This window comes from Perissodus microlepis, chromosome 23 (assembly GCF_051167445.1).
Source record: "Perissodus microlepis isolate ML-2025 ecotype Zambia chromosome 23, ASM5116744v1, whole genome shotgun sequence".
Taxonomy (NCBI): domain Eukaryota; kingdom Metazoa; phylum Chordata; class Actinopteri; order Cichliformes; family Cichlidae; genus Perissodus; species Perissodus microlepis.
The window spans coordinates 5,468,980-5,496,979 of record NC_140482.1 but is presented as its reverse complement, the minus strand read 5'-3'; the positions used below and the strand labels follow the sequence as shown (position 1 = coordinate 5,496,979).

At 42.1% G+C, this 28,000-nt stretch overlaps 1 protein-coding gene across 2 annotated transcripts in view; it reads right to left on the bottom strand.

Annotated features, from left to right (window-relative positions):
• The window catches only part of creb3l1 (cAMP responsive element binding protein 3-like 1), a 38,979-nt gene extending 11,254 nt beyond the window's left edge, over positions 1–27,725 (bottom strand). The window contains exons 1-8 of one of the 2 annotated variants that reach the window (XM_084921260.1): positions 27,373–27,725; positions 14,273–14,405; positions 11,244–11,330; positions 2,126–2,280; positions 1,948–2,029; positions 1,198–1,394; positions 413–559; positions 133–191 (exon numbers count right to left, since the gene is read on the bottom strand). In XM_084921260.1, coding sequence (XP_084777386.1) covers positions 133–191; positions 413–559; positions 1,198–1,394; positions 1,948–2,029; positions 2,126–2,280; positions 11,244–11,330; positions 14,273–14,405; positions 27,373–27,483 — 971 coding nt within the window. In that variant the 5' untranslated portion in view covers positions 27,484–27,725. The remainder of the gene's footprint in view (positions 1–132; positions 192–412; positions 560–1,197; positions 1,395–1,947; positions 2,030–2,125; positions 2,281–11,243; positions 11,331–14,272; positions 14,406–27,372) is intronic. The other variant, XM_084921261.1, reaches the window with a different exon arrangement.
• Between the last annotated feature and the right edge of the window lie 275 nt (positions 27,726–28,000).

Genomic DNA, 28,000 nt, shown 5'->3' with positions numbered 1-28,000 from the left:
TTAATATAATTTTAAGGAAACTACAATTATTATTATTTTTTTAAAGGCTTTGGAAAGCACAGACGACAGTTACAAATGTAAACCAAAAGAAATGTGCATGGAGCGGAAAGATAAAATTTTTTCCAGCCTTACTTTTTCTCCAGACATTCCACATACTCTTTCTTCTTCCTCCGACTCTCCTGAGCTGAGATCTGGAGAAACGGGCACAAAACCAATCATTGCTGCACCACAAAACCGCATTTCTAATTGGAGCAAAATTTTTGGTAAACGTGTTACTATTTCTGTTTGAAATAGTAACACAAGGCAGTCCAAGATTCTGGGAATAGCTCACGTTTTTGTTTTTTTGGTGAATTAAATGTTCAGTTCAGCCGTGCACACTAACAGAAGACAAAAAGGTGCAGTGCCTGCTTACCTTATTTTTGATCTTTCGTCTGACTCTCTTCAGTGCCTTCTCTTCACTCTTCGTGAGAGGAAGTTTGTTAGGTACCGGGTAACCCTCCGCAACCAGGGTCCTCTTCTCTTCTTCTGTCAGCATGAGGGGTCCCGAACCCTGCAGTTTCTGCACAGTGAAACAAGCACTTCATCAGCGCATAATGCTAATAAGCTCTCATAATTCAGTCTCTTATTTATGTCGGTCTGCTTTTAATTTGCATGTTGACAGCGAGCACACCAAAATCTCACATCTCTCTTACATTGCATTACACCCTGGTACGAGAACAACACTGTTGGAGTTTGTGCGATGGTTTAGCTGTTCACGTGTTTCATTAATAAAATGAAAAAAAGAAAAAAGAAAAATGTTGCTGACACTGAACAATTGTGAGTAAACAAGATTGGGTCACGATGGCCTCAGTGCAAATGTGATTCATTTATTCTAAGAAAAGCTGCTGAATCAGACAAACAACGTCCAGACGGACGGATTTTCTGACTTTCTGTTCTTTCAGCAAATTATGGGATGTATTTAACCCCAAATTAAGCTGATTTACAGATCAAAAATCCCAACTCTGCAGTGTCTGCTTTCACAACAGAAGGGCAGCCTATGAAACTCACAGCGCTATATAAGGACACAGTCATTTGAACATTTCTTATAGCAAACACCAAACCACTGACACATTAAATCCCCCACATGCGCTGCAGAACGGGCACGGAGAGGGGAAAAAAACAACACAGGGCACAGAGGGTAAGGGCTCTTTAACTCACATGCGGCGCGGTGAGGAGGGGCGAAGAGGAGATGGCCGAAGAAGATGAGGATGAGGACGAGGCGCGACCTCCTGGCCTCTGTTGTGGTTGAGGGGAAGACGGCGGCAGAGGGAGGTGTGGGGAGGAGGGTGGCAGTGAGCCATCACTGTCGCCGTGGTTACTGCTGGGAGGGGTGGGCGGCAGCTGGAGAGCATCATCTAAAAAGGAGCGCAGCACGTGAAAGGAATCAGTGCTTCTACTTTAAACAAATGACCACTGAAGATATTCATCGCTAATGTAAGGCCATTCTCCCAGACCCCAAATATTATACTGCTGTGATTATTGTGGCATATGCAGAGACAGCTCGGCGAGTATTTTTGCCCTGATTATGGTCTGTAAGGTAGTAGTGGCTCTAACGCTGGGGTGGGGTGGTTAAGCCCTCATCATATTTAAAGTGAAGGCTTTTGTTCCAACAGAGGTCATTTATTTTGTAATACTTTAGGTGAAAATGTGCACTAACTAACTCATTCAGCTGCTCACTTCCTTCACAAGGGGTCACCACAATGGGTGGATCCACATATTTGATTTGGCACAGATGTTTTAGACCAGATGCCCTTCCTGACTCAGCCCTCCCAGGGATTTGTGTCTCCTTCTGGTTTCAAACCAGGGATGTTAGGTAAATGTCTTAACCACTACACTATGAAGCCACTTCTAACATTAAAATAATCTGAGTCAGACAAACCACTATAGCACTGTGAGTGTGTCTGTTACCGCTGGGCAGGCTGAGGTACTGTCCAATCTCTCTGGGTTCATCTTTTATAGCAATGGGCTTCATATCCTCTTGACTGCGCTCCTGTAGAAACAACAAACGTACCTGACATCAAAAACACCACCCATTTTATTTTTTTAAATGTTTCATCACTGAGACAAAGGACAGATGGATGCTAACCGTGTGTTTCCATGGTGAGCCTCTGTGTGGAGGGGCGGGGCTTAATATGAGAGGCGGGGCTTCCAAAGGCTGAGGATCTAACCTTTGGCCAACATCAGGCTCCTCCTGCTTCACCAAGATAGCTGACAGGTCCTGGCTGAAGCTCCACTCAAACTCTGCAGAAAAGACACCACAGACATAGGCAGGGTCACAAGGGGCTGGAGTCTATCCCATTTATCACATGGTGAGAGGTAGAATACACCCGGGACAGACTGCCAATCTGTCGCAGGCGAACACATAGTGACAAGCAACCATTAACACCTACGGCCAATACTGAATCACCAACTAACCTAAACCCAAGGCATCTCTTTGGACTGTGGGAGGAAGCCAGAGTACCTGGAGAGAATATTTCACACAGAAAGGCCTTCTTGCTGTGAAAGAACGATGCTAACCACCACACAATCATGCTCCCCTAAAGTCATCCTCAGCTTTCTTATACTGAAGTATTTAATCTGAACCAAATAGTTTGATGTGTGAGAACAACAAAAACACAAAGAAAAAGCTAAAGCAGAGCAAAAACCTGCAGAAATACCTGCAGATGTTTTCCATGTGTCACAAGGGGAAGAGGGGGAACGGGCAATCACATTGTTTTGATGTCATAGCAGTGCAACATGGGAACACCGTCCCATCTACACAAACCCTGGCAAACCCTAACCCCCATGACTCCAATACAACCATATACATACAACCACGATTGTAGCCCAACCCTAACCCGACTATATGCCCCTGACTTTTGCATTCACAATTAAAGGCCACAGTGTTATTGTGTATTGGACCAGACAATCCCAACTTAAGGTTCAATCGCTAACTCCTTCTTTCAACTATCAAATGAAATACCAGTGGCAATAATGAAAAACCACCAGCAACAACAAAAAGTGTCAAGAATTCAAGAAAAGTGTTCCTATTCTTTAGAAAAGAAGGTTCCAGTTATCTGAGAAACTTGAGCAAAGTTGACCTTATTTCTCTTCAGGGAGGCTTTGCTGTAGGTCTTCCAACGGGAAGTAATTGACAGCTTCCAAATCACACTTTGAAGGAGCTCAAAATATCTGAGCTCTTCCTGACAAGGCTGGACAATGTCGTTCTGGCAACTGCGGTGCATAATTTCCCTCCAGCTAGTGTATATACCCTGAAATAAAAGATGGGCTGAACCAGCAACTCGCCCTCATTATGCTTCCTGGGAAGAGAAACAGTCGCCGCCTTTAAACACTGAAAATATGCATAATCGAGTGACCCGGCAATGAGGCGAGAGTGCAATTTCAAAGGAGGGTTCACCTAAACACAATGTGGGTATATTTCTAGAGGAGCACAGGTAAATCGTTGTTTAGTCTGCTTTGAAATCCAGAAAGTATTTTTAGGAAGTTTAGTGTGTCCGCAGAGATGCCAGTGCATCCAACCTCCTGAAATGACCTGAGGCAAGACAAAGCTGACAAGGCCTGACTAACATCGTGCTGCTTGTTAGTGACTGATGACAGCTAATGAGGAACTTCTTTCTTTCCACTCTGACAAGCCTCATATCTTTGCTGGACGGTTTCTTTTGTCTAAAACTTCTTAAACAGTGGCATGAAAGCAGCATTCAAACCTCTGAGACTGTTTTAACTAAACATTGAAGATTTTGAGTGATCTTAAGAAAAGGGGATTGACAAGACTGTCTTCAGACGACAAGAAGAAATTCACTGGAAGCTTTGTTAGATACTGCCATGACTCATGAGGGGTGCTGAGTCAGAAGGATCCTGCAAAGAGAAGAACGAAGAGTGGAAAGGATAAATAGATAAACAGCTGTAACCTCATCGACCTGTTCCTCACGTTTGCACCCCCGGGACCAGATTTCACATTCTTACCAGTACCTGAAGCAAGACGATCTAAAATAGACGTTGAGTTTTATTTTTAAAGCCTTTTCTAAGCACAAGTTCTGCTGACTCCCACACAGCACAGTAGCCCTCTGGAGATATTTTGTCCCTGAAACAGGGTCGGAGGAAAATCCACAAGAAAGTGTCGTGTCTCCTGAAGCCTGTCTCACAAAACAAAATGACCAAGTTAGCTGGATAACTGCACAGAACAAAACCTCAAACAGCTGTTTTGTTTTGTTTGGCTACAGATTTGGTTGGTTCCAGATTTTCTAAGCTGCCCTATCCAACTAACAAGATTCCTGTTTGCGAGTCAGAATCCAGATGCTGCAATCAACAGCGTCATCTAATCCAAAGATACATTACTCGGCGGTCTTTTTCTTGCAACTCAACTCTGACCTTTCCAAATAGGTGGCTTTAAAGTAGCGTTCCACCAATTTTTGCACATGGAGTTCAGTTTACTCTGCATTAGAGGCAATTGTGCCAGATTCATCTCAGAAGTGTGTGTGTGTGGGGTGGGGCAAACGTTTAAATGGAAAACATTGAGGTGGTACTTAAATATAACGGAAAACCAAACAAAACCCGAGTCAAGCCAAGTTGAGGCACTGGTTAAAAGAAACTGTCCTTGAAAGTGGTGTGCAATAATTTATAAGTCATGTGACACTGTGGTTGATGAAAGAGAAATCCAATCGTCAGTTGAATGTTTAGATTGAAAAAAAAAATGGAGCCACTCAATCAATCCACTGTCTTCTGTTTCTCTCATTCACAATTGTATGGCAAGTTGGCAGCTAACATAGGGTGAGAGGCGAGGTACACGCCCGACAGATGGCCCATCTGATGCTAACACAGAGAGACAAACAACCATTCGCACTCACATTAACACCTATGGGCAATTTAGAATCACCAGTTAACCTAACCCCACTAAGTGCATGTCTTTGAACTGTGGGAGGAAGCCGAGTACCTGGAGAGAACCCACACAGTCACTGGAAGAATGCAAACTACACATGCCAAATGCCACACCTCAGCTTATGAAGGAAAGAAAGAAAGAAAGAAAGATACGTTTTGTCACCTTTTATTTCACCTAATGTCTCAGAATGGATGCATTGGTGACAGGGACCTCCTGGCCTCCCTAGTTCTCGGGAGGCTGATCAGTGCTCAGGAAGTATTTCTTAGCCTTAGAAGACAGGTCCTAGTTGTGGCTTTTTCCTTTATCTTCACCTCTGCACCTGCCCGCACCATCTTGTGCCTCTTTGTCTCCAAACTGCTCAAACCTGAACTGTCCCTCTAATGTACCTATTTCTGAATCTACTCCTAAGAGTGAGTGAAGGTCTAAAAGTTAAAGTCTAAAAGGCTCTGCGAGCTTTCAAATGGAAATTTTCAATACAACTGTCCTGTTTATTTGAACAGCGCTTATAACCCTGGGACATAAGAGTATGTCTAACCAGAATTAAAGGGTCAGCTGCACATGCTTTGAATTAAGGCCCTTTAAAGGTGAGCTGCTCCACGGGGCATAATTAGGCAAAAGTCACGCATTAAAAGTTTTCTTCCTACAACGTTAAAAGCGAAACCACGACACAACTTTTAAAGAGTTAACTGCGGGCAGACAGGGAGGAGTGAGGATGTTTCATTATGTCAGCACTGACACACGAATGCCACGCCAGTGACTTTGATGTTTGTCGCATCAAACACGCATCCTAAAGGCTCCCCTGGTGCATTGAAAGAGGGCTTTTGCTTTTTCGTGCGTGCGTCTGTGTGTGTGAACGTCACGTTAATCACATCCTGGTTTCCTAGCAACATTGTGCTGGTAAAAAACGGACTGAAGTTTACAAGCCGTGAGTGTGTGTGTGTGTGATTGGTGAGAGCAAAGAGGGGGGACGGAGGTGTATTCCCAATCAGACAGCTGCTTGCGTGCTTTTGTGTCTGTATCCTGTCCATCACTACAGCAGAGAGAGAATAAATCACATGGCTGCTGACTTTGGGCGTTACCCACACGCCCAAAGTCAGCAGCCATGTGAGGAATAAACACAGTCCCTCAGGGCAGTGAAAAACAATGATAAGAAGCATTATGAGCTACAATATATCTAAATCTACTTGCTGCTGATTATTTGAACCCAATAGTTCAATCACAGTGGGCACAAACATGGATAGCCATTTCCTTCTGAAATCACAAGGGTCTCTCAACCCTATAAAAATCTGCCTTTTAGCCTATACTTGACTGAATGTTCAAAGCGATGCAAGCAATAGAGGGACGAAGCTATTTATCAGAATTATTGCCATTAATGGACCGTGCATCATCTGAGTTTGTACATCAGTAGGTAGTACATGAGCGTAGAAAATTGGGCTTAATAAGTCCAATGTCATCACTACCGCAGCACTTCCCCCTTGAGCTGCAAGAGCTTAAGTCCAAGGCTGCAGCTAACAATCGCTGCGCTTTTATTCCTAATTTATTCAATTATTCTACACAAAAAAGGTACTTAGGTCTGCGAATTGATGAAAAACATCCCTGTTATTACTTCCTGAAGGCTGAGGTGACATCTCAAAATATCTTGTTTTGTCCCATCAACAGGCCCCCAACTCATCAAAAGTCAGAAAAAAACAGTTAAAAGCAGGAAATCCTAACATTTTTGGTTTTTATCTGACTGCAGTGAAGCAAAAAGCAAATGCCTAATCAGTTAATCGCATTTTTCCACGCCACGGCATCACTGTAATAGACGTCTCTTTAGCAAGCGTAACTGCCATAGAAGTGATGATAATGATAATGTAGCTGGATAAAAACCTCCACTGGCAGTGCGAGGACCCCACCCCAAACAGCTCATTAGTCCCACTTCAGTATTTTTTTCCATGCTGCCCCGACTCCTGCATGATCTCACACTCATTACGGCTCAGCTACCTGTGAAAAATATCATTCTCCGCTAATGTTGCTGATTAGCAACGTGAGCCTGAAATGTTTTAGGAAATCAACGAGCGCACAAAAGGCATCAGGAGGAAGACAGGAATCCAGTTTTGGGGTGGATCCGAGATTTACCTATGCCACACATCCTGCCTATCAGAAAGAGGCCTCTCCTTAATGAGGCCAGTCCTGCTGCTCGCCTGAGCCTCGTTAAGCCTCCTGCCCTCGTTAAGTCCTCTAACACTGTTTTTTTAAATGAATACCAGAAGCTCTTAGCTGTTAGCCAATGCATAAGAAAATGGTCCTGAACACGGAGAGGCCACTGTGATATTTCCACTGACATCACAGTGACACACTTGTCTAAATGTAAATGTAAGGTTTAGGACAAGTAAAACCAATTGTTTCACTCTCCACGTTTTGGAATTTCGTTGAATGTTGTTAATTAAAAAAAAGAAAGAAAGCTTTAAAGGTCTTCCTGTGTGGGTAAACTGCTGTAAGCTCAGGTAAGAAATCCGGCGTTAATGACCAAATGGCTCCTGGCAGTCATCACGGGGGGTTAATGGAGGAGAGGTGGTTGCTGTGTTTGATCTCAGCGGGGCAGCAGTAGCATTAAAACATTCAATGGATCAGCGCAAAAAGGAGCTGCAGTAAAACACACAGCTTCTCTTTAACCGAATAAGAGGCACAACAACAACAACAAAGACCACACGCTGAGAGGAAGAAAGAAAGTTTCAAATGACCACAGACAATCTGTACGCTGTTGTGTTCTGCTGGAAGCAGTGTGAGTCCTGCAGTAACAACAAAGCAAGGCAGCCAAGTGACCCTTGAAGACCTCCAGGAACCACCAAACCACATTTGATCACTACTGATTTTAAGCAGCAGAGCCTTCAACTTTTAGGCCCCTCTTCTATGGGACCAGCTCCCAGTTTAGATTCAGGAGACAGACACCGTCTCTACTTTTAACATTAGGCTTAAAACTTTCCTTTTTGACAAAGCTTGTAGTTAGGGCTGCATCAGGTGACCCTGAATGTTCCAATAGCCCTAAGCTGCTGGAGACTTCCCATGATGCATTGAGTGGTTCTTCTTCACTCACCTCTTTTAACTCTCTCTGTGTTTATAAGTTAATCATTAGTTATTATTAATCTCTGCCTCTCTGTCCACCACAGCCATTCAGATAAACAATTAAATGACAGAAAAAATGATTTTTTTTTTTCACAGTGGGCTACATAAATTTTGAATTTTTACACTGTGTTCACAGTGCAATAAATAAATAAATAAAACAGGACATTTTTGTGAATTAACAGTCTGGGCAGTCAGCTGCCAAAACTTTGGCTGTAATTTTACACATTTATTTCTTACAGTTTAAGCCCAAACAGTCATGCTGACAGATTTCTTTTGTTTACTACAGCAGCATTTCTTGATCACAAAAACTAAAAATGTGCTGGTGAAATCGCACTTCTGTTTCTTACATTGAGATAACTGGGAGATTAAATTGAAGTTAAACTTCTTTACACTGTTAGAGAGGGCAGTTTCCCCAGTGTGCCTCACCTAAAATCAAAGTGGGCCATGATGTAAAATGAGTTTGAGGTGACCGCTGTTGCAATTTGGTGCTATATAAATAAAATAGGATTGAACTGACTTGATTTGTTGGGAACCGCCCAAATAGGAGGACATCATAATCTTTTATTGTTACAGTGATACGTTGCTGTTGTAGACTGAGGCTAAGTAAGCACTAACTGATTTCTTGAAACCGTAATGACCTTCGATCTATTGTGTGCTGTGTTCACTGTATGTGATGGGTACTTTAAGACAAAAGTGGCCTGGATGCAGTTCATCAGGCTAATATCTGATCTCACTTTTATCAACCACTGTGCAATTCAAGCAATGCAACATGGGTGATACTTGCTGAGGCAATAGGGGCAACTTTTTCTGAGTGTTTATCAGGACGCTTCTCGTATAAACAGCCCAGCAGTGGGTGTCAAATAAGTCTGATCTTGTCTGTGAGTGGTACATGATCCTTGCATCCAGTGTTTTACCCATCATTGTAATTCTAATTGGACAGGACCTTCTTGTCCAACAAAGCACACTAAGATCCACAAATCCCTTCATTCAGAACTGACGGGCTTTCTGAAAGGTCAAGAACGTCTAACACCTCTTGGTGCCTAATTAACCTGACTCATCGTGACAAACAAGCAGCTGCTCTACTGCCGTGCTCTCGTTTGAAGCTGGAAAGGCCTGCAAGGATGTGCGCATCTTTGGCAAGGCTGCAAGGATTAAAGTTTGATTCTGGGAACTGAGATACTAGGATTTATGACCAAGACTTGCCGTCTCAGAAACATTTTAGCGTGCACGCTAAATGGCCTGGAATCTCACAAGACACCACATGTGCATTTTTTTATTATTATTATCATCAAAGTCCCCTTCTCCAAACTGCATAAGCAATACCACACAGCAATGGAACTGTGCGCAGAAGTCCAACCCTGAAAAGTCATTCATGCAGCGATACCGCAGAACTTCTCAGATGCAGCAGTCTTGTCAAAACACTGCTACATGCCAATCTGTCATTGTGAAAAGTGTCAAATCTAGAAGTGAAAATTGAGCATTCAACAAGTGGCCTAATCTGACATGCAGCTCTTTATTCAACAGGCACAGCACTGTGCATAAAACAGAGCCTAATATAGTAGCTAATGCTAAAAAAAAAAAAGCTTTAAAAAAGCTTCTTAAACCGCTGAGACAACATGTACAACCAGCTGCATGCAAGACAGTTTTCTTTCACCGCCGCTGCACACAGTAAAACCCTTTTGGTCATCCTCTCCAGTATAACCACGTTAAGGTTAAAAGGAAATGCTGGAAAAAACAGGGACTAAATCCGTTTTATGATTATTTATAACACATTGCTGGGTTTGCCATTTGCTTGCCAGAGATGCTTTGGAGAACTTTTTAACATTCATGCAAAAGCAGAGAAGAAGACAAGATGTTGTCGTCCTAAAAGAAAAGCAAAGCAACATTAACATAGTCTTGCAGCGTCTTATTTTTGTGTCAGTGTACGAGCGGAAAAGGCATGTTAAAACACAGTTGGTTAAGCGATATTGTACCATTTCCCTTTAAAACTTTCGAATGCTGCCTCTAGAGTGAAATATTAAGGCACCATGCAGCAGATGCGGGTTGTAAAATGCATGCATGCACATGGCCAATAACAAATGCATACAACGTGGGTTTGTCAATGTGTATGTGTGCACCATATGTGAACTGATAGTGCTCCAACTGCACAGTGAAGAAATAAAGAAAAGAATATCCACAAAGTACCATGAAATCAAAACTAAGCAATTTTTTTAATTGTGCAATATCAAATATTTAATGCTGTATTTCTTTTCCATTTTCCTGTTTGGGTTTGAATCACTGTGCAGATATTCATATTTTGTTTGAAGTTTGGACCGACCGGAGTGATTGTCACTGTAAACGGATTTATTCAGCCTGATATTACTTCATCCTTTGTCCCTCTCTCTCTCTCTCTCTCTCGGGAGCAAAGTATTATCTATCCATCAAGGATTGTGCTTTTTATTTCAAGAAAATGTGGCATTTTGGCAGTGCAGATAATTTGATATTTATACGAATGAAGTGGATTTTATTGGATTACAGGAGACAGAGAAGCAAAAGAAGATAAACAGGCATCAGAGAGACAGAGAAAGGGAGAGAGAACGAGAGAGATAACCTGACAGAAGAGAGAGAGAGAGTTTCCGCTGGCTCCGGCTAAAGCTGCAGATTTAAAACCATACGCTTGTCATAGTGTTGTGTGCGTCTGTGTGTGTGTGCGTGTGTGTGTCTATGTGTGTGTGTGTCTGTGTGTGTTAGGTGGGCAGGGCTTAGCTGGAGGAAAGCTGCTCGTACTGGGTTCATACAGCAGGATCCCCGGGACAAACGGAGAACAGACAGCACCCAGACAGACGGCGCGAGAGCGAGACAGGTAGAGACGCAGACAGGGAGGGTAGGGATAATGAGGAAGATGAGTCAGGAATAGACAGAGGAAGGTGAAGAAAGCAGGACTCGGAATATGCAACATTTCTCCTCAACTTGCACACAAAGTGCAAGTGGATCGTTAAGCCAATGATTATATATGACAGGCAGTGGATTGAGCCAATCGAAGTGCACGACAGTTGACAGGCAGCAGAGAGGGTCAGGTTGCCTGCTAAGTGTTATATCAGGCAGAAACCTGAGCCAACCAGATAACCAGGGGACAGCCAGCGTGATAAAGAGCCAGACTAAACATCAGCAGGAGAGCTTTGCTTGGCTCTGAGCGGTTTAAAAAGAAGCCAAGGCTAAGAAATAATGAAAAGATCAAACTTACCAGAGTCTTGGTCCATTTTGACTGACAGGGCTGGGCTCTGGGGGGCTGAGTCTTCACTCAAGGAGTAGCTGTGCTCTGCTTGAATATCTGTGAGATTAACAAGGCCGTCTCACAAGGATGGAAAATGTAGCAGCGCAAGCTCTGTGTGTGCATATTTGAGAGCTTTCTCATCTTCTCAGTCAATTGTTTTCAGTTCCAATTTTTAAAAATATTTCAGTCATACTCTCTGTCATGTAAATACAGAGTTATAACATGACAGCACGATTACAGAAAGAAGCCACAAAGCCAGTTCAGTGCCCGACACCTCATGAATGAGCTGTGTCACTGCAGTGCTCTTCCGGTCTCTTGGCTGCATCAGTGATAGCTATTAAGACATATTTTGTCATTAAGGCCTTAATCGATGATGATCATGAGAGCACGGGTTCCTCATGAATGCTGCCCCTCAATATTCATGATTTTCTTTAATTAGACAGAAAAATCTGCTGGGAACTTCATTATGTCCAAGATTTAAGACTCTCACAATTACTCCCAGTGCTGTGCATAAGTCTCGAGCTACCTATCATTTCTTTAGTTTGCTTCCAAGGAGCGATAGTTCTCCAAGGTCTTTCAACAATTTCCCTTTGGCTCCCTTTTGACCTATTATCAGTCCAGTCATGACTATTGTCACAGGAATGTTTTGTTTATTAAGCCATGTAACACTGACCAATGAATCACTCAACCACAAAAGGGCACTCAACTCAAAGGATGAACCAGTGTTGATCCTACAAATAAAAAAAAATGTAGCAAAGAACCCATTTTAAATTGTATCTTTAGGCACTTTGTTGCTAGGAGACTGTCACAAAAACACATCATTTGTTCCCATTTCTTCATAGTTAAATCTATGAAGAATGTCAACAATAACACAGGATTAAAAAAGTATTGTTGCACCAACAAGCTGATTCCCAAAGAGGTATTAGCTGAAAATTTGCCATATCTCAACATGAAGTTGAGTGTATCCTTAAAATCTTGAAGAAATAATTGAGAACAAAAGAAGAAGAAGCAGACCTAAAAAAAATCACTTTGGATGAACAGTATCTGCAACTCATGTCCGTAGGAAACAGGAAAAATCCAGCAAAGACCTGACACAGGACCTGAGAGATGATACTGAACTTTTAGGTGATCAGCTATTGTTCAGCGAAGGCTCATTACAAATTGTCTCAGTGGAAGGATAACAAGGAAGTCATTCTTAAGAAAGAGAAATGAGGAGAAAAGGCTGACATATGCCAAATTACACAAGAACTGGACTGAAAATCAGTGGCAACAGGTCTGATGGAGTGATGAATTCAAATGCGGTTAGAATCATTGTCAGGATATGTGGAAGAGGTTATGAGAGAGGTACAACAGTGAGTGTCTACAGTCAACTGTAAAACACGGTGGAGCCCCTATCATGGTTTGGGGCTGAATTTCAACCAGTGGTGCTGGAGTTCCTGCCGAAACTGATGCAATTATGACCACAGAAATGTACCATCAGATTGTGATTCACAATGCAATACCATCTGAAAAGCAACTAATCAGGAACAGCTTCATTGTTCAGTATGACAATGATCCGAAACACACTATCAATGCAGTAAAAGCATACAGTACCAGTCATGGATTGACCTCCCCAGAGCTCAGGCCTCAACATTACTGAAACTGTGTGGGAACATCTTGACAGAGGACAGAGGAAAAGGCAGCCAATGTTCAAAGAAGAGGTTTGAATGTCCTTCAACAAGCCTTGAGAACTATTCCTGAAGACTACTTAAAGAAATTAAAGGAAAGCTGACTAAAAGAGTTCAGAATAAAGGTGGTCATGCCAAATAGTGACTACCAAACTCATTAGAATAAACTTTTCCAGAGTACTAAAAGTACTATTTTCTGGATAAATGTATACATTCATGATGCTATGTACATATCCACATGTAGTACATATACATATGTCCATACATAGTGAGAGTGCTGTTAAGACTTTAATGTAAAAGTGACTCAGGCGTTCTTGAGATATGATAATAACATAACATCCTGCTTTTTGTCCTTTCTTCTAATCATTCTAATGACTTTGTGACTATGGCAACGACTAACAGTGACACTCATTTGTCTCAAGTGATGAGCTGATGACAGCTTCCACAGGCTGTGAGCGCCTATATTGCAATAACTTTGAGCTGATAAACAAGATCCAGTAACAAGTGAGTTTAATCTGTTCCGTTCTGCAGGCAGGAGTTCTGGAAGTCAGACTTTGGCAACAAAAGCTGGCTCTCATATCATGAAATTTGAACTCTTGGGCACAGAAGGAGCCAGCGCTGATGTCAGAGAAGGCTTTTGAGTCAACCCAAGTAATGAGACTGGGGACTTTTCTCCCCAAAGGTTGGCTAAAGCCGGGTATGCAATGATATGGTTGCCACAGTTGAGCTAGTTCTGACCTTTAGACAGGTTTGAATGGTGAACTTCTTACAGTGGCTTTTCCCATAACCACTGATGTGACTGGGTCCAACTTTCTAACTTGTGCCCAGCAATTCTGGCCCTGGCACAAGTCATTTGGTGAAAATGCATGAAACTGGTTCTAGAGTAGGCACCAGCATTGGTGCTTCATTGGTGAAAAAGAGGTAAATGTGCAGTTCTGGGCTGCCCTCAATGAACAAAAACCAACAAAAAAGAACTGCGGTGCTCTCTTGAGTCGCGGCTCCAGACATCTGTTATTATTGCGCCAAAGAAGAGTACAAAGAATGGAAACACACAGCAAATGAATTGCAGCAACTGGCCTTAGCTTACAGTTCAATAGCTATTGTCATCATACCAGCATACGTAAGTCCAACCTGGTGCTGTACCCATGTGTATTCGATCCAAGGACCAATCAGTGCTCCTGGCATTACTGGTGATTACGGAAAACAAGTGAGAACTAAACAACTAAAAGGGATGATACGGAGCAAAAAAAGCCCAGCCATAAGGAGCTGTGTGTGGGTGTGTGTGACAGGTGGATTTGGATTATCTCTCATAATAAAACAAGAGGAGCTCACCTGGGCTGCTGTCCATGTCAATGTGTAAAAATGAAGGTCTTTCTGCCAGTAGGGGTCGCTCTAATACATGGTCGTCGAAGAAACTGTTAAATAATTCACTGCTGAAGTCGTCCATCTGGTCACCCGAGAAAGGCTGAAAAACATATACAGAAACAGACACAGACAAAGGAGTATTTAGCTGACGTTACTTTATAAAACCACTCTGGTACAATGAACCTCATGCAATTCAATGTTCAATGAAAAGCACAAGGATAAAGACAAGGGAAGATGGGCTCAAGGTATGGCGCTCAAATGCTTTTCTTTCTCCAACCAACAGTGCAAATCTGAAAACATCCAGCTTTCAGTGATATAAAAAAGACAAAAGTGGCAAACCTTAGATAAGCTGGGACAAGAAAATAGCTGGAAAATTACTTCATTTTCTGCAAATCGACTCATCAAATAATGGATTTCAGTTCTACGACAGACTTATCTCTCAGTGTCAGAAACAAGACAACATGGGATGTGTTGATGACACGAAGAGTCAGTCAATGGGAAACAGCATTGACAGATTAATCCTCTAGTCTGGATGAATGAGTCACTGAGCAGAGAGAGACGGTGTTCTGGAAGCAAGGGACAGCACGGTGCTCTGATTTCACTGGTTTATGCACACATAAATACTCATACACACACACACACGATATGAGTCACCCTGGTCTTCAGAAAACATGGGAAAAGCTGAACCAAAGCCTATGCGCACATACACATGGGTTGGTTGGAAACCCATCAATACACTGCTTGGAGGCTCTTCAGACACAGTGACAGAAATAACTCGATTTAATTAGCAAGAAACACAAAAGTTGATTTACATGTTTTATTCCTGGAAATTAGCTTAAGCGAGGCTCCCAGAACTGCCAGAGGTGTCACAACAGATAAAATCAGTCCAGGAGCAACAATAAAGACATGATTGGGATAATAAATACAAGGCTTACCTCAATATTTCAAATACTAACAATGGATCATATGCACAGAGGGAAAGGGCTTGTAAGAACTGTAAGAAACCGACTGAGGGCTACCAACGGAGCTGACATAAACACAAGTTTTAGAGCACATTTTAAATTTGATAGGTAAACATGACTTTCTAAGCGTTCCTGTTATGATTAGATTCCCGTGTCTGCCTATTATGGGGGAATTTTTTTTCCCCTGTGAATTAATACTATCAGATAGAGCTCACATGAGCAATTTACTTTTAACAGATTTAACCTCTTCAAAAGTATATCTGACTTTTATTAATTGGCTTTATTCAAATGTTGCTAAATGCATCCATCAAAAAACATTAAAAAAAACCCTACAGAGCTCGCTTAATAACCATGACTGCATTTGAAAGTGGGGGTGGAAGTGTATTTAAACTTCGGGGTATGTACTGATGAACGGACATCCTCCTTCAGGATTTTCTGGTAAAGCGCAGAATTCGTGGTTGCATCAATTACAGCAAGTCATCCGGAGGCAGCAAAGCAGCTGCAGACGATCACACTACCACCACCATGTTTAACTGTTGTTATGGTGTTCCTTTTATGAAATGCTGTGTTAGTTTTATGCAGACGTTACGGGACTCAAACCTTTCAAAAAGTCCAACTTTTGAATCATCAGAATAGTCTCTCAAGACGATCAGGATTTTTTCAAGATGAATCATGAACTTTGACCTTATCTGATGAAAGTGAGACCTGCAGTTCCTTAGATCTTGTTCTGGGTTCTTTTGTGACCTCCTGGATGAGTCGTCGATGCATTCTTGAAGTCATTTTGTTAAGCGGTCATCTCCTGGGAAGGTTCACCACTGATCCAGGTATTCTCCATTTGTGGATAATGGCTGTCACTGTGGTTCACTGGAGTCCCAAAGCCATAGAAATTACTTTATAACCCTTTTCAGACTGATAGATGTCAATGACTTTGTTTCTTATCTGTTTCTTTAGATCAAGCCTATTTCACTTTATCAGACATGTTGTATTTAAATGATTTCGTGACTCAAGAGGACTGGCAGCAATCAGGACGGAGTGTGACTGGTGACATTAAACTCAAGTTTCTAAGAAAAATGTGGTTAATAACTGTTAATTCGTGATTTAACAATGAGGGAAATTACTTTTTTCACAGGGGGACAGTCAGGTTTGGATTCTTTTCCCTTTAATAACTGAAATCAGCATTTAAAAACGGTTTTATATTTTATATTTACTCAGGTAATCTTTGGCTGATATTAAAATTTGTTTGATGATCTGAAACATATAATTGTGACATTAGAAATGGGGCAAATACTTTTTGCTGGGGGGTAAATTATGTAAGCGTAGCACATGAAAAATATCTGATCTTGTGAATTGTGTCAATTTCTAAAACAGGAAGTAGGGAGGAAGGTTCAGGATTTGGAGGTTCAGCAGACATGCAGCAGATGTACAGGTGCAAATGAAAATTTTAAAGATCTCTGCTACACTGAGGTGCTCCGGGTGGCCTTGACAGTAAGCCAGGAAATAGTCCTGCACACAACGGCACTGTAATTATATGTATTTCTGTCCTATATCAACACATGGATCTTTTAAACCCACCTACGCATGTGTGAGTCATGGTCCGCTGGAGTAAAAAAAAAAAGATAAAAGGAAGTCCATGAACCAGATCAATTTTTGTACCTGAACCTCAAGGCTCACTGAACCTCCAGGCAAAAAAGAAGTGTGTACATACGCAAGAACCCGAATGATATATAGCTCACGCTATGATATGAAAAGTTTAGTTGGTTCCAAATCAGCGTGCAAACAACAGCGCAGTTTGTCCAGGACAGTGGCTCCAACTCCATCAAATAAAAAGCTTTCTGTTCCATATTCACATTCTCAATGTCGCTCTCTTTTAATCTTGTGTTTTGAATTCATCCATACTTTCACTTCCTTTACTACCTATCCACCTCTGGGTTTGCCCTATCCTAAGGCAAACGACTGGGTAAACCCTGGACAGGTTGCCAGAAAGGCAGACATGAACCCAGAACCTTCTAGCTACAGGGAGACAGTGCTAACCACTACATGACTGTGCTGCCTATTATAAACTCAGCAAACTCCTTCTGTTTATAGTCATGCGAATTCCAATAAAAACGCAGTCGCTGCTTAGTGCAGTTGAAGCCAAGACAGCATAAGCCAAGCCTCAGGTCAAAAACATCTATGAACAAGAAGTAAAGTCAAGGTTTCTGTAGCAGTGAACCTGCGGGGTCTTGGCCACCCGTCGTCCTCCCTGTGGCTTTTGTGCAGTTTTCCCGAGGTGCACAGTCTTTCACTGCAGACCTCCTGCGGTAAAGGACTGTATTTAGCAGGGCCTGGCGGTTGACATGGATGGTCCAAAACACCCTCTAGTGTGAACCTAACTCAGTGGTGAAATACAATGCAGAAGGTGCAGTCATCTCATCATTTTCCCTTTTGAATATAACTCACGTATACAGTAATCCAAAATGACCAGATATTAGCTCATATCTTAGTATCAGTCTAGCATACACTCAGTGATCCTCTTTCACATGTGCATACTCGCCCATTCATACACACATACAGGAATAGCGTATGCATCGTGACAAGAGAAGCCCTGTTCTCCTGTTGCACTAAATGCCATCAAAATATCCGTTTAAGTAACCTCGAGACTGCCCCTTTAATACTGCTCCATTAGGGAATATAGGTCACATTTAAAACCACCCTATTCAAAAACAAATCGAGAAAAGTTTCCTAATTGCGGTCATAATGGGAGTGATGTAGAGAGAGGGACAGAGAAAAAGCAGAGAAAGGTCCATAATTGAAGCATTATGCATCTAAAATTAGTTCTAGTAGCTGCATTAGCTCAACAGTGCAGCCAATATGTGGTTTTCTCTTTATTCTGCTATACTGTGTTGGGTTTTACTTCATATTCGTCTATATTTGGCTTCAGTTTTGCATTCAGCTGCAAGAGCGACTCTATTTTTGGGGGTTGGTTTGTTTTCCACTTGCTTACCTCCAACACACCTGGAGCCTTCGATGCAGCTCTCACCCAATACAAGCACAATCCTGTGTGAGGTTAATCTTTTGCTTATCCATCACCTGGCATTGGGTTGATGTATGCGCGGCCACGCTGACTTTTTCCCCCCCCTGCATCCTGCACATTCAAGTATTCTGGCTGATAAGACTTTTTCCTCTTGTGGCTGGACATGTGCAGACTCCTTTCACTAGAAAAACAATGGGAAATCTGCAGTTTCAAGACTCGGCTAAGTTTCATCCTTCCAGGTAAACCTTAAAGGTAAAAAAAACCTGGAGGGTGAATTTCACGTGCAATGGAATAGGCTGCAAGAGGGGTGTGGCGATGACGACTTAAGAAATCTTTCATTTTAATGTTAATAAATGTTTTTCCAGTTTATGTAGAGTGTAGATGTATACAACACAATACTGAGCCAAATGTAATAACTGAAATAATCAGATGCTGCCAAAAGTCCCTGCATCTCAACACAGCAGCAGCAGCAACAACCTCCTTTACAACCATTCATCCCTCACACCACCAGGTAAAGAGCTGCTGACACAAATAAGACTCCATGGAGAAAGCCAAGCTGTTGTTGTGGCAGCTACAGAGTTAACTTGTGGGCCACAAGTAAATTTATGCATGCAGATAAAGCAATGTTTTTGTGCCCCACCAATCCGTTTTCAGACTAAAGGTCAATATTCAGTTGACAATTTCTCTGAGCTAAATGCACCGATGCTAATCTGCATCACACCTGCACTACCTGACATTCAAATGGCAAACGCACCGGCAACATTTCCCATTCCTAGAACTGCCTTCTTTGCAATTAATTTATTATCGCAATGAACTGTTTTATCATCTGTACCGAGAACACCCTGTGTAGCGCAGCCACACTAGAAGCATACTTTTATTATTGGGGAGCTTAATAAACACAGAGTGTCTTCGGGTTCGATACTCGATCCTCAAAAAGCTGCAGCCAGTGTGAACGGAGGAGCCGAAGTCTGAACCTGTTATTACCTGAAACACTTCCCCTCTCTGCTGGGAAAAGATCCACTTTAGAGAAGAAAACAGTGTTAAAAAGCAGTTGACAAGTTTTATAGCTCATTTCAGGGCTGATGTGTCATTAGAGGGGACAAAGCTGAGAGATAAACCACACAAAGAGAGCTGGGAAAGACAGAGGTATGGGGTAATTATAAATGTAGAGAGCAGCTCTGCTATGCCTGTAATTAACCCTGTGGAGTCTTAACACATCTCTCTCTTCTCTCTTTCATTCAGCTACCTCGCTGGTTCAGGTGAAGATGGCAGGAAAAAAAATGGACCAAACTGCCTAGCCACTAGTCAGCGGTAGTAGAGTTCACAGGCAAGAAGAACCACCTCCTATATCTTTACGAGGACTGAAAGCACAGACTTAAACTGGATCACTGAGGCCAAAAACTGTATGTCATTATGGAGGGAATACAGCAGTGGAAAGTATCGTAAAAATCTTCATAACAACATGTAAAAGGCCAAAGGAAAATACACTGAAAGAAAAATATCTTTATGAAGTCATGTAGCCTTGTAGACTGTCACTGACAATCATGTGGATTTGATCACAGGCTTCATATAAAAGTTGGATGTAGCCGCTGTGACATCCCCCAGCGGTTTGTGGACTACTGTGTTGAGGCCTCCCATCAAGCATACTGGCTGTCACCATGAAATTTAGATGAAATGGTGGAGCGCTACGTTTCTGCTAACTTTAGTAAACTTGTTTAGCAAGGTGCAAGAGACACAGAGACTGATACCTGCTATTAATGTTGGCAAAGGAGATTTACTTACTTTATAAAAGGAATATTTTGAAAGCTTAAGCCCTTTAATTTACTAGATAATTGCATTCAAATTCACCAGCACCACAGTCTGTAGTCCTGTTCATTGATTCAAATTAGTGAAGCTACAGCTCACAACTGCAGCCACCTGTCAATCAAGTGGGCCACGCTACTCATTAAGTTAAATGCAAAAGTCATATAGAGGTGGTGAGCGCACACTGGAGTGGTTCAAGTGATAATAATAACAACTGTACGGCATTAAAACATTCACAGCAGGTGGGATATCTGGTCTTTAAGTGATGACCTGATGAACCCTGCTTCCGGGTCCAAACTACTCTGCATTTATTAAGGCTGTTGTGATTTTTAACATGGTTTTAATGCTTTATATTTTCTTCTATTTAATGTGAACAAGCCCCTAAAAAAGTCAGTGATCACTGTCGGCTGACAGGTTTATATTATTGGAGTAGAGTTTTATAATCAATTGCATATTGATAGAGGTTTGATGCTTAGCAGTCTGTAAAGACTCTATGTGCCTTCCAGAGTGTTCTGGCATGCACACTCACATCCTGGGATCACAAGAAGAGGTTGTACCTTCTTTTATTGTTTTATGGTATAGCAAACACAAGTATATCTGTTTTAGGCTAAGTGTCTTTTGTTTAGATGAACTGCTGGACTTCCAGACCAGCAGGATTAGGGAAGTCGTTTATGGGGTCACATCTTGAACCAACACACACACACACACACACACACACGGTACTCTCTGGTTACATGTATATCTATGTAAGACTCATATGTTAATGAACCTATGCATATGCACGTAACCTCAATAAAGGAACAGTGTTACGAGGGAGCAGACGAGAGCAACTGAGATCAAGCGAAGGAACGGCGCTCGTCCGGTTCGCTCCCTCATGCATGAGTAACACAAAGAACTTTGCCTACTTGTGTCTTGCTTTTGCTGTGTAGTAGAATTGTCTTGAACGTTCCAGCGAATAGGTTTATGCTACAAACCTATCATGGGCCTCTCTCGGTTTTTATCATCACTATTCATTTTAAAGCTCAGTTTTTAAAACCTTACAATGTAACTACAGCCCAGCCCAAGCAGCAGTATATTAATGACTAACCTTATATTCCAGTTGTTCTCCTGACTGAAGTTTGGCCCGTTAACAGCATCCTGCCATGAAGTTACATTTGTTCCTAACCATCGGGAGCCCTCATTGAGTGGAAAAAAAGTTGCCGTTTATCCTCCAGCTTCACTGTGTTTATATTATGCTAACCATAGCTGTGTAGGTAGCCACCACACAGCACATCATTACATACCAGCTAGCCCAACTTCAGTAACCCTACAAACGCCACTGCTGTTTAGTTTTCTGTCTTCATTTATGTCGGAAGTGATACCAGAGCTGTGCATTTTAATTTTTGCTGTGGTGGTTAAGCTGCCGGATCCTTCATGGTTCATGCACGTTGAAGCTCAGTTTGCTCTTCGTGGCGTTTCAGCTGTCGACACGAAATACCGTCATGTGGTGGCCTCGCTGGATCCGCTGTCCACCCGCTGTGTGATGACCCTCCTCCAGGATCCCCCCACCCAAAGGAAATACACCGCTCTCAAGGCGCTGCTGCTGCTGTGCTACTCCCTCTCAAATGCAGAGCGGCCCGAGAATCTCTCTCTCGGGCCTGGGTGATGGTACCGCACTCAAGCTCATGGAGGGCACGCCGTCCTTGCTAGGAACAGATGACGGCAGATTCCTCTTCACTCACGTCTTCCTCCGACAGTTGCCGGTGCGAGCTGGCCTCGCCAACTCCCCGCTGCTGGCTGCGAAGGATTACCACTCACTTGCAGAAGAAGCGGATCGCATTCTCCTGGCTACTAGGAGGTTCGGCATCCAGGCAATAGTTCCGATGGCATCTCCCGCGCCCCCACCGATTCTCAACAACTCATCGATGGTGGCTGGGATCGCGACACGGCGGCACCAGCGTGCCTTTGCAGTTTTAAGGCCGAGGGAAACTAGTCCGCCAGCGCTCTGTAGCGGCCGTGACCGCTGGGGATAAGGAAAGGCTACTCTTCATAGAGGACTCACGCTCAGGGAGACGTTTTCTGGTTGACTCCGGCTCCCAGAAGAGCCTCGGGAACTCTCGTGTCGTCTTTGCATACCTTCACAATGGTATATTATTTCATCTTAAAAAAAATTGGAGATTTCCCACATACCACCAGAGAGAGCCGGACCACACTTTTATAAAGACTGAGATAGCGTAAGGAACTTGGTCAATTGAGAGGAAGTCGATGCTTCTCCACATTGAAGGGAGCCAGTTGAGGTGGTCTGGGTATTTCACATGGACATTTCCTGGACGAGGTGGTTGGGGCATGTCTTACTGGGAGGAGGTCCCGGGGCAAACCTACAACACGCTGGGGGGATTATATCTCTTAGCTTTCCTGGGAACAACTTAGTGTCTCCCAGATAAGGTGGAAGAGGTGGCTGGGGAGAGGGAAGGCTGGGAGTCTCTACCTAGACTGCAGCCCCCACGACCCAGACCCAGATGAGTGGCAGAAAAGAACGGATGGATAGATAGATGGATGTTATATTGAAATTCACTTCCATTCAGTTGTCCTGAAGGGGGAATTCAGCAAGAGAGAGAAAAATCGTATTTTTTTTTACTGTAAACATGTTTATTTCTGCTCTAAATTTGGACATTTTAAAATGGAAGTCTATGGAAAGTCACATCCTGTACCAACCTCAAGTGGCCATCTGTGATGGCTCGACTTTTAAGTCTCGAGGTTTGAATAGAATAGAATAACTTTATTATCCACATCAATGGAAAATTGTCTTCGGGTCCCCAAGCCATAAACAAATCAATCAATTCATACATACACACACATATAAAACTGGCACTTGGATTTGATGAATAACGTTTATAATGGCCTATGCAAGAAAGTATTTCTTGTGTATCATAAGTAAATTAATAGGTAAAACATAATGACTACTTGTAATCAAAGCTTCCAGACTTCATTAATCCACGATTTAGCTAATCATGAAGTAATACAACTACTATTAAATGTATCAAACCTGCTGCATTCTGCAGGAATATTACGCAGACCTCCTCTCCGATTATGCACTTCTGCGCCACTGCCTCAGCGACGGTTGTTAGCATTAGCTCAAACTCTCACATAATTGCTGGCAGTAACCTGGACAGTTTTAGGTCCAAAACCCTGCAGGACTAAGGTCCATTATAATGAATCCCACAGTGAAATAAATCTGGCTCTAATACCCGACCATGCGCATGACTTATGCCTTCAAAAAATAAGAAAAAAATCCTGACAAAGTGAAGAAATAAATTTCTTCCTGATGCATTTGTTTAAAGTGTTTCCTATAAATGAGTTATATGAGCCGCACGTGTGTTTCATGTGTCTAGTCTATGTTTAGCTTTCTCTGATTTAAGCCTTGATTTTTTTTTTCCTTACATAAAAGCAGGGATTATTTTGCATGCTTAAAAAAAAAAGAAAAAAGAAATACCAAGAAATTCCTGGTTGCTCCAGTCTGTAGGAGATATTTCCTAGATTAAAGGAATTTCTTCCATCTTTATCACGAAACAGGTGAAATTATCCTTCACTGCACTGGTAGAGTTTTCAAACAGGTTTTAAAATTCAGTAAAATACTGAATGACTGGCCTAGACCTTTTTTTTTTTGTGTGTGTGTAAAATGAAACTGCATTTTTGAGAGACCTGGAAACATCATGTCATTATCCTGTAACGCTGGCTGCCGCAGATAAGAAAATGGTAATGTTCTCTACTGTATTTGGCTTCATGTGGTGATGTGTGGCTGCAGTGGGTTGGCTGGATTTGGCCTCACTTGAACTACATTTGTGAGCAAGAGAAAAGGGAGCTGTGGTTATTGTGTGTGTGTGTGTGTGTGTGTGTGTGTGTGTGTGTGTGTGTGTGTGTGTGTGTGTGTGTGTGTGTGTGTGTGTGTGTGTGTCTGTGAGACAGACATGAAATGAGCTATAGTTCTCAATAAAACAGCAGAAGAGTATTTTTCCTTCTCTTCTCACACAAACACACACACACACACACACACACTTTGCTGCATGCCTGCACACATTCCTTCTGGCAGCTGAGCGGCCAATGGGCAGCCAGTACGCAAATAAGTTGGGCGTGTCCTTTTAAAGCTGGAGTACAGGGTCTGAATGGAGAGTAGAATAGAATAAAATAAAAAAATAAATAAAAAAGAATTGAGTGTGGATGGAGAGGAAGGTGAAAAGACTAGAGCAGAAAGAAGCTTTACAGCCTAAATATTTAACCGTGTTACTGCTTGAGCTCAATTTGTGTGATTTTCAACTTGAAAAAACAGCATATCATACTAATAATAATATATATATATACATATATATTTATATACATACATGTAGTGTATATAGTGATTTCTATGTCAGTTTATCCATTACTCATTTTTGTTTTGTAATATTTTAAGTGATAAAGTTAAACAGCATCGTCAAAGTGAGCACTTGTTGCTTCTGTTGTCATGTGTGAGAGTAATCTGGATACATTTGGGTTTAGGGACAGGTGGATTAACCAGGATGTATACTAGAAATTTTCCATCTTGCCTTTTGAACAATTTATAAGCAAAAGATTTTAAAAATTAATCAATAATTTTTATTTTATTAAGCAGACATAGTAAAAAAAAACCAAAAAAAACTTCAATGGCTTTACTTCTCTTTATTCATACTTGAAGTTGTTAACAGGCTGCATTGTTGTTGCCATAGTTACAACTTCTTTACCCCTGCTTTATGTGGCTGTGGGTCATATGACTATGAAATAAAATAAAAGGCACATTAATCCATTCTGAGAAAATAATTAGCTGTGCCTCCAATCTCATTTCCTTTAGGATTAAGGAGAACATTTATGAGTTGCTGGCAGGTGGTAATTTGGTGCTGTCTACGCATGATCAAAGCATCTGTTAAGGTTTAACAGTAGCCGAAGGACACTTTTAACCGTGCCTCTTGTGTTTTAAAGTGATTCGCGCTTAATGCTTACGTGTGTCTTAATTTTTCTTTCTTGTTATTGTCATCAGACGAAGAGCTGACGAGGGTTTCTTGTACAAACACCTTATGTTTGGAAATTTGAGGAATTTGCTTGCGTCACGATCGCATTATATGAGTTCAAAATGATAAATCAATAAAACTCCATGTCTGTGCTCATATTTGGTCGCACTCTGCTCTTTGTCAGGCCCGGCAAATTCATTTCACGGGCAGTAATTTGCAGTAAATTGTCCCATTAGCTGACAATCGATTTTTGTTTTGTCTTGCTGCCCACACCTATTTCTTGTACCCACTGGCTATTAAAAGCTATATACTGTAAAAAGGTAAATAAAAAGCAGAACAAAAAATGTTTAAACCCCTACTGGACTGGACCACAGTGCACAGCCTATTAAAAACCAAAGAGCTGAGGTCTCCCTGCATCCAAGCAGTGAGCCTTCCAGCTTTTAACACATTATTAAAAACTTGTCCATTGTGGTAATAAATGCCACTTAAAAAAATATATATATATAAAAACAGAGCTCTCTGCTCATCTCTGCACAAACCACAATCTCAAACAATTCTGTACATAAACATAGAAGAATTGTAATTTTTATTTTAAATGAGAATAAAAAGACAACAAGTAACATGAAAAACTTGTTAACTGCAACTAAGTTGGTTGAGACTAAAATGGAGCCAAAAAGGAGTAAATATGCAATTTCCTACTACGGTTAGTAGGAAAGCAAAAAAACAACAACAACAACAAAAAAAGCACATTACTGTGGGTTTAAATAAGAACTCATTTATTACAGAAAAGTAATAGAGTTATATACACCTGAAAAAAAGCTAAATAAATAAAAGGAAAAATGAACCAACGGCATGCAGAACTCTCAGCTCATGCTGCAGACTTGAGAGAGACTGAAATTTCGGTTAATCAGCCATCCTTTCCCATGTCCTCTGTGGTGCAGCCCAGCCTAGTGGCTTCACAGCAGAGTGGACTACTTTATTTAGAACAGTGTTGTGGGGTTTTAAACCACGAGCAGACTGCTCGGCTGACTCACCGACTAGAATAGAGGTCTGCCTAAAAAACCTGTGGCGTTTAAAAAGAGAAAAGTGGGGATGACACAAAGTGGAAAAAGAGTGAGCGAATGAAGGGAAACAAAGACAAAAGATGCTGCTCTTAACAGAGTCTGCCCTCGGTGGTTTGCAGCAATTAAGTCCCTAAAGGGAAGGGTGCAGGAACTCTCTGGAGCACGGCGCACATTCACTGTACTTGGCGAGGATGAACGCGTCCCGCCATGCTCACAGGCTTTTATCGATCCTCTCATCACTATTAACTCTGACTGTGTTTACATTCAACAGTGTGACTAAAAAAAAAAGTGCAGAACCAGAAACACGAGCTCGGCTGCCAGCGTTAAACAGTCAATCTCCACATAACAACGACTCACTATTTATGGAGCAAATTGAACCCTTGATTCTTTATCAAATCCTGGCTTGCTGTTGCAGCACTTTTGCTATATCAATAAATCTACTGTTGGTGCTACTGATGAACAACCATGATTCTACACAGCCACATCCTGTTGTTTGTAATAGTGACAGACGAGGTGTCTCTGCAAGGATGGGGATGTGCTCAGAGCACCGAGGGAAACAGGTGCCGTTGGACTCGCAGGTGTGCGGGGGTTTAAGTCGCCATGAGTGATGATGACCAGCCCCAATCCTAACCCCATGTTTCTGAGAAGCAAAAAATGGTTGTTTGTTTGGTTTTTTTTAATCAGAAAGATTGCCAAAAAATTTAATTACAGATTAAGATGAATTAAGATTACAATAAAGGAGGGATTAAAGACTATTTTCTTTTTTCTTTATAAAATGATTCAGATTTAATGAAATAAAAACACTTGAGATTGTAGTGAAAGAGTTAGTACACTGACACACACACTCACACAAACTAAATTAATAGTCAGGTGTGCTGGTGAATGCTGCAACATCTGCCAGCTGAACACACACACACGCAAGTTAACCAGTAACACCCCAGCCTGTGTGTGTTCCCGATGTCGCAAACACATTAGTTTACACAATTAAACACACACACACACACACACCCCTACACACGTACACACATGGGGTTATGAGCACAGGTTACGAGCCCCGGATGTCTGTCAGGATCTAACAGCTACACCGCCCTCCTGAGGTCCGGCTCCGGGCGGAACAGGCAGTGTAGGTGCGTTTGATTTTAACGTAGATGGCAAGAAAAAAAAAGATAGAAAGAGAAAGAGCACTAAGAGTTTGCGGTGATAAAAATGTAATTAAAAAAAGCCTCACCACATTAGTGAGAAAATCTCCGTCGCTGAGTTCCTCCAGGTCCAACAGGTTGGTCCCTCCGGACGGATAGAGTTTCTCCGCTGTTAAACTGTCTAAGATAGAGTCCATCATGACTGCCTGCGTCTGTCTGCAGCTCACCGGACGGATGGACAGCTGTGCGCGTCTTTAAGTCAGACCATTAAAAAGCGGGCGGTTTGTTTTCACACGGCCTCGCACCGCCTGTGTGTGACTCCAGCTGCTGCTGCTCTCTCTCTTTCACTGTCAGCGCTGACAAATGTCAAATTTTCACATCCTCCTCCAGTTGCGTGTCGCTGAGACGTCGGCGCTTCTTCCAGCTCTCTCCTCGCGTGCGCCGCCTCAGCCACTCGCTGATGAATATTCAGAGAAGCCCCGCCCACGTGACGTCCAAAAAAAAAGAACACGCCCACAAAACAAAGTTGTAGTCGCTTATTCGCTCATTAACAAAAAGGAAGAAAAGAAGAAGACTACGCGACCCATTTAGGGCTTTAGATCTGGGGTGTCAAACATAAGGTCTGGGGTCCAGGAGTGGCCCAACACAGACTCCAATCTGGCCCACTGGATAGCTGCAGAAAATGTGAAAGTTTTACTACTGATAAAGACCTCCTCA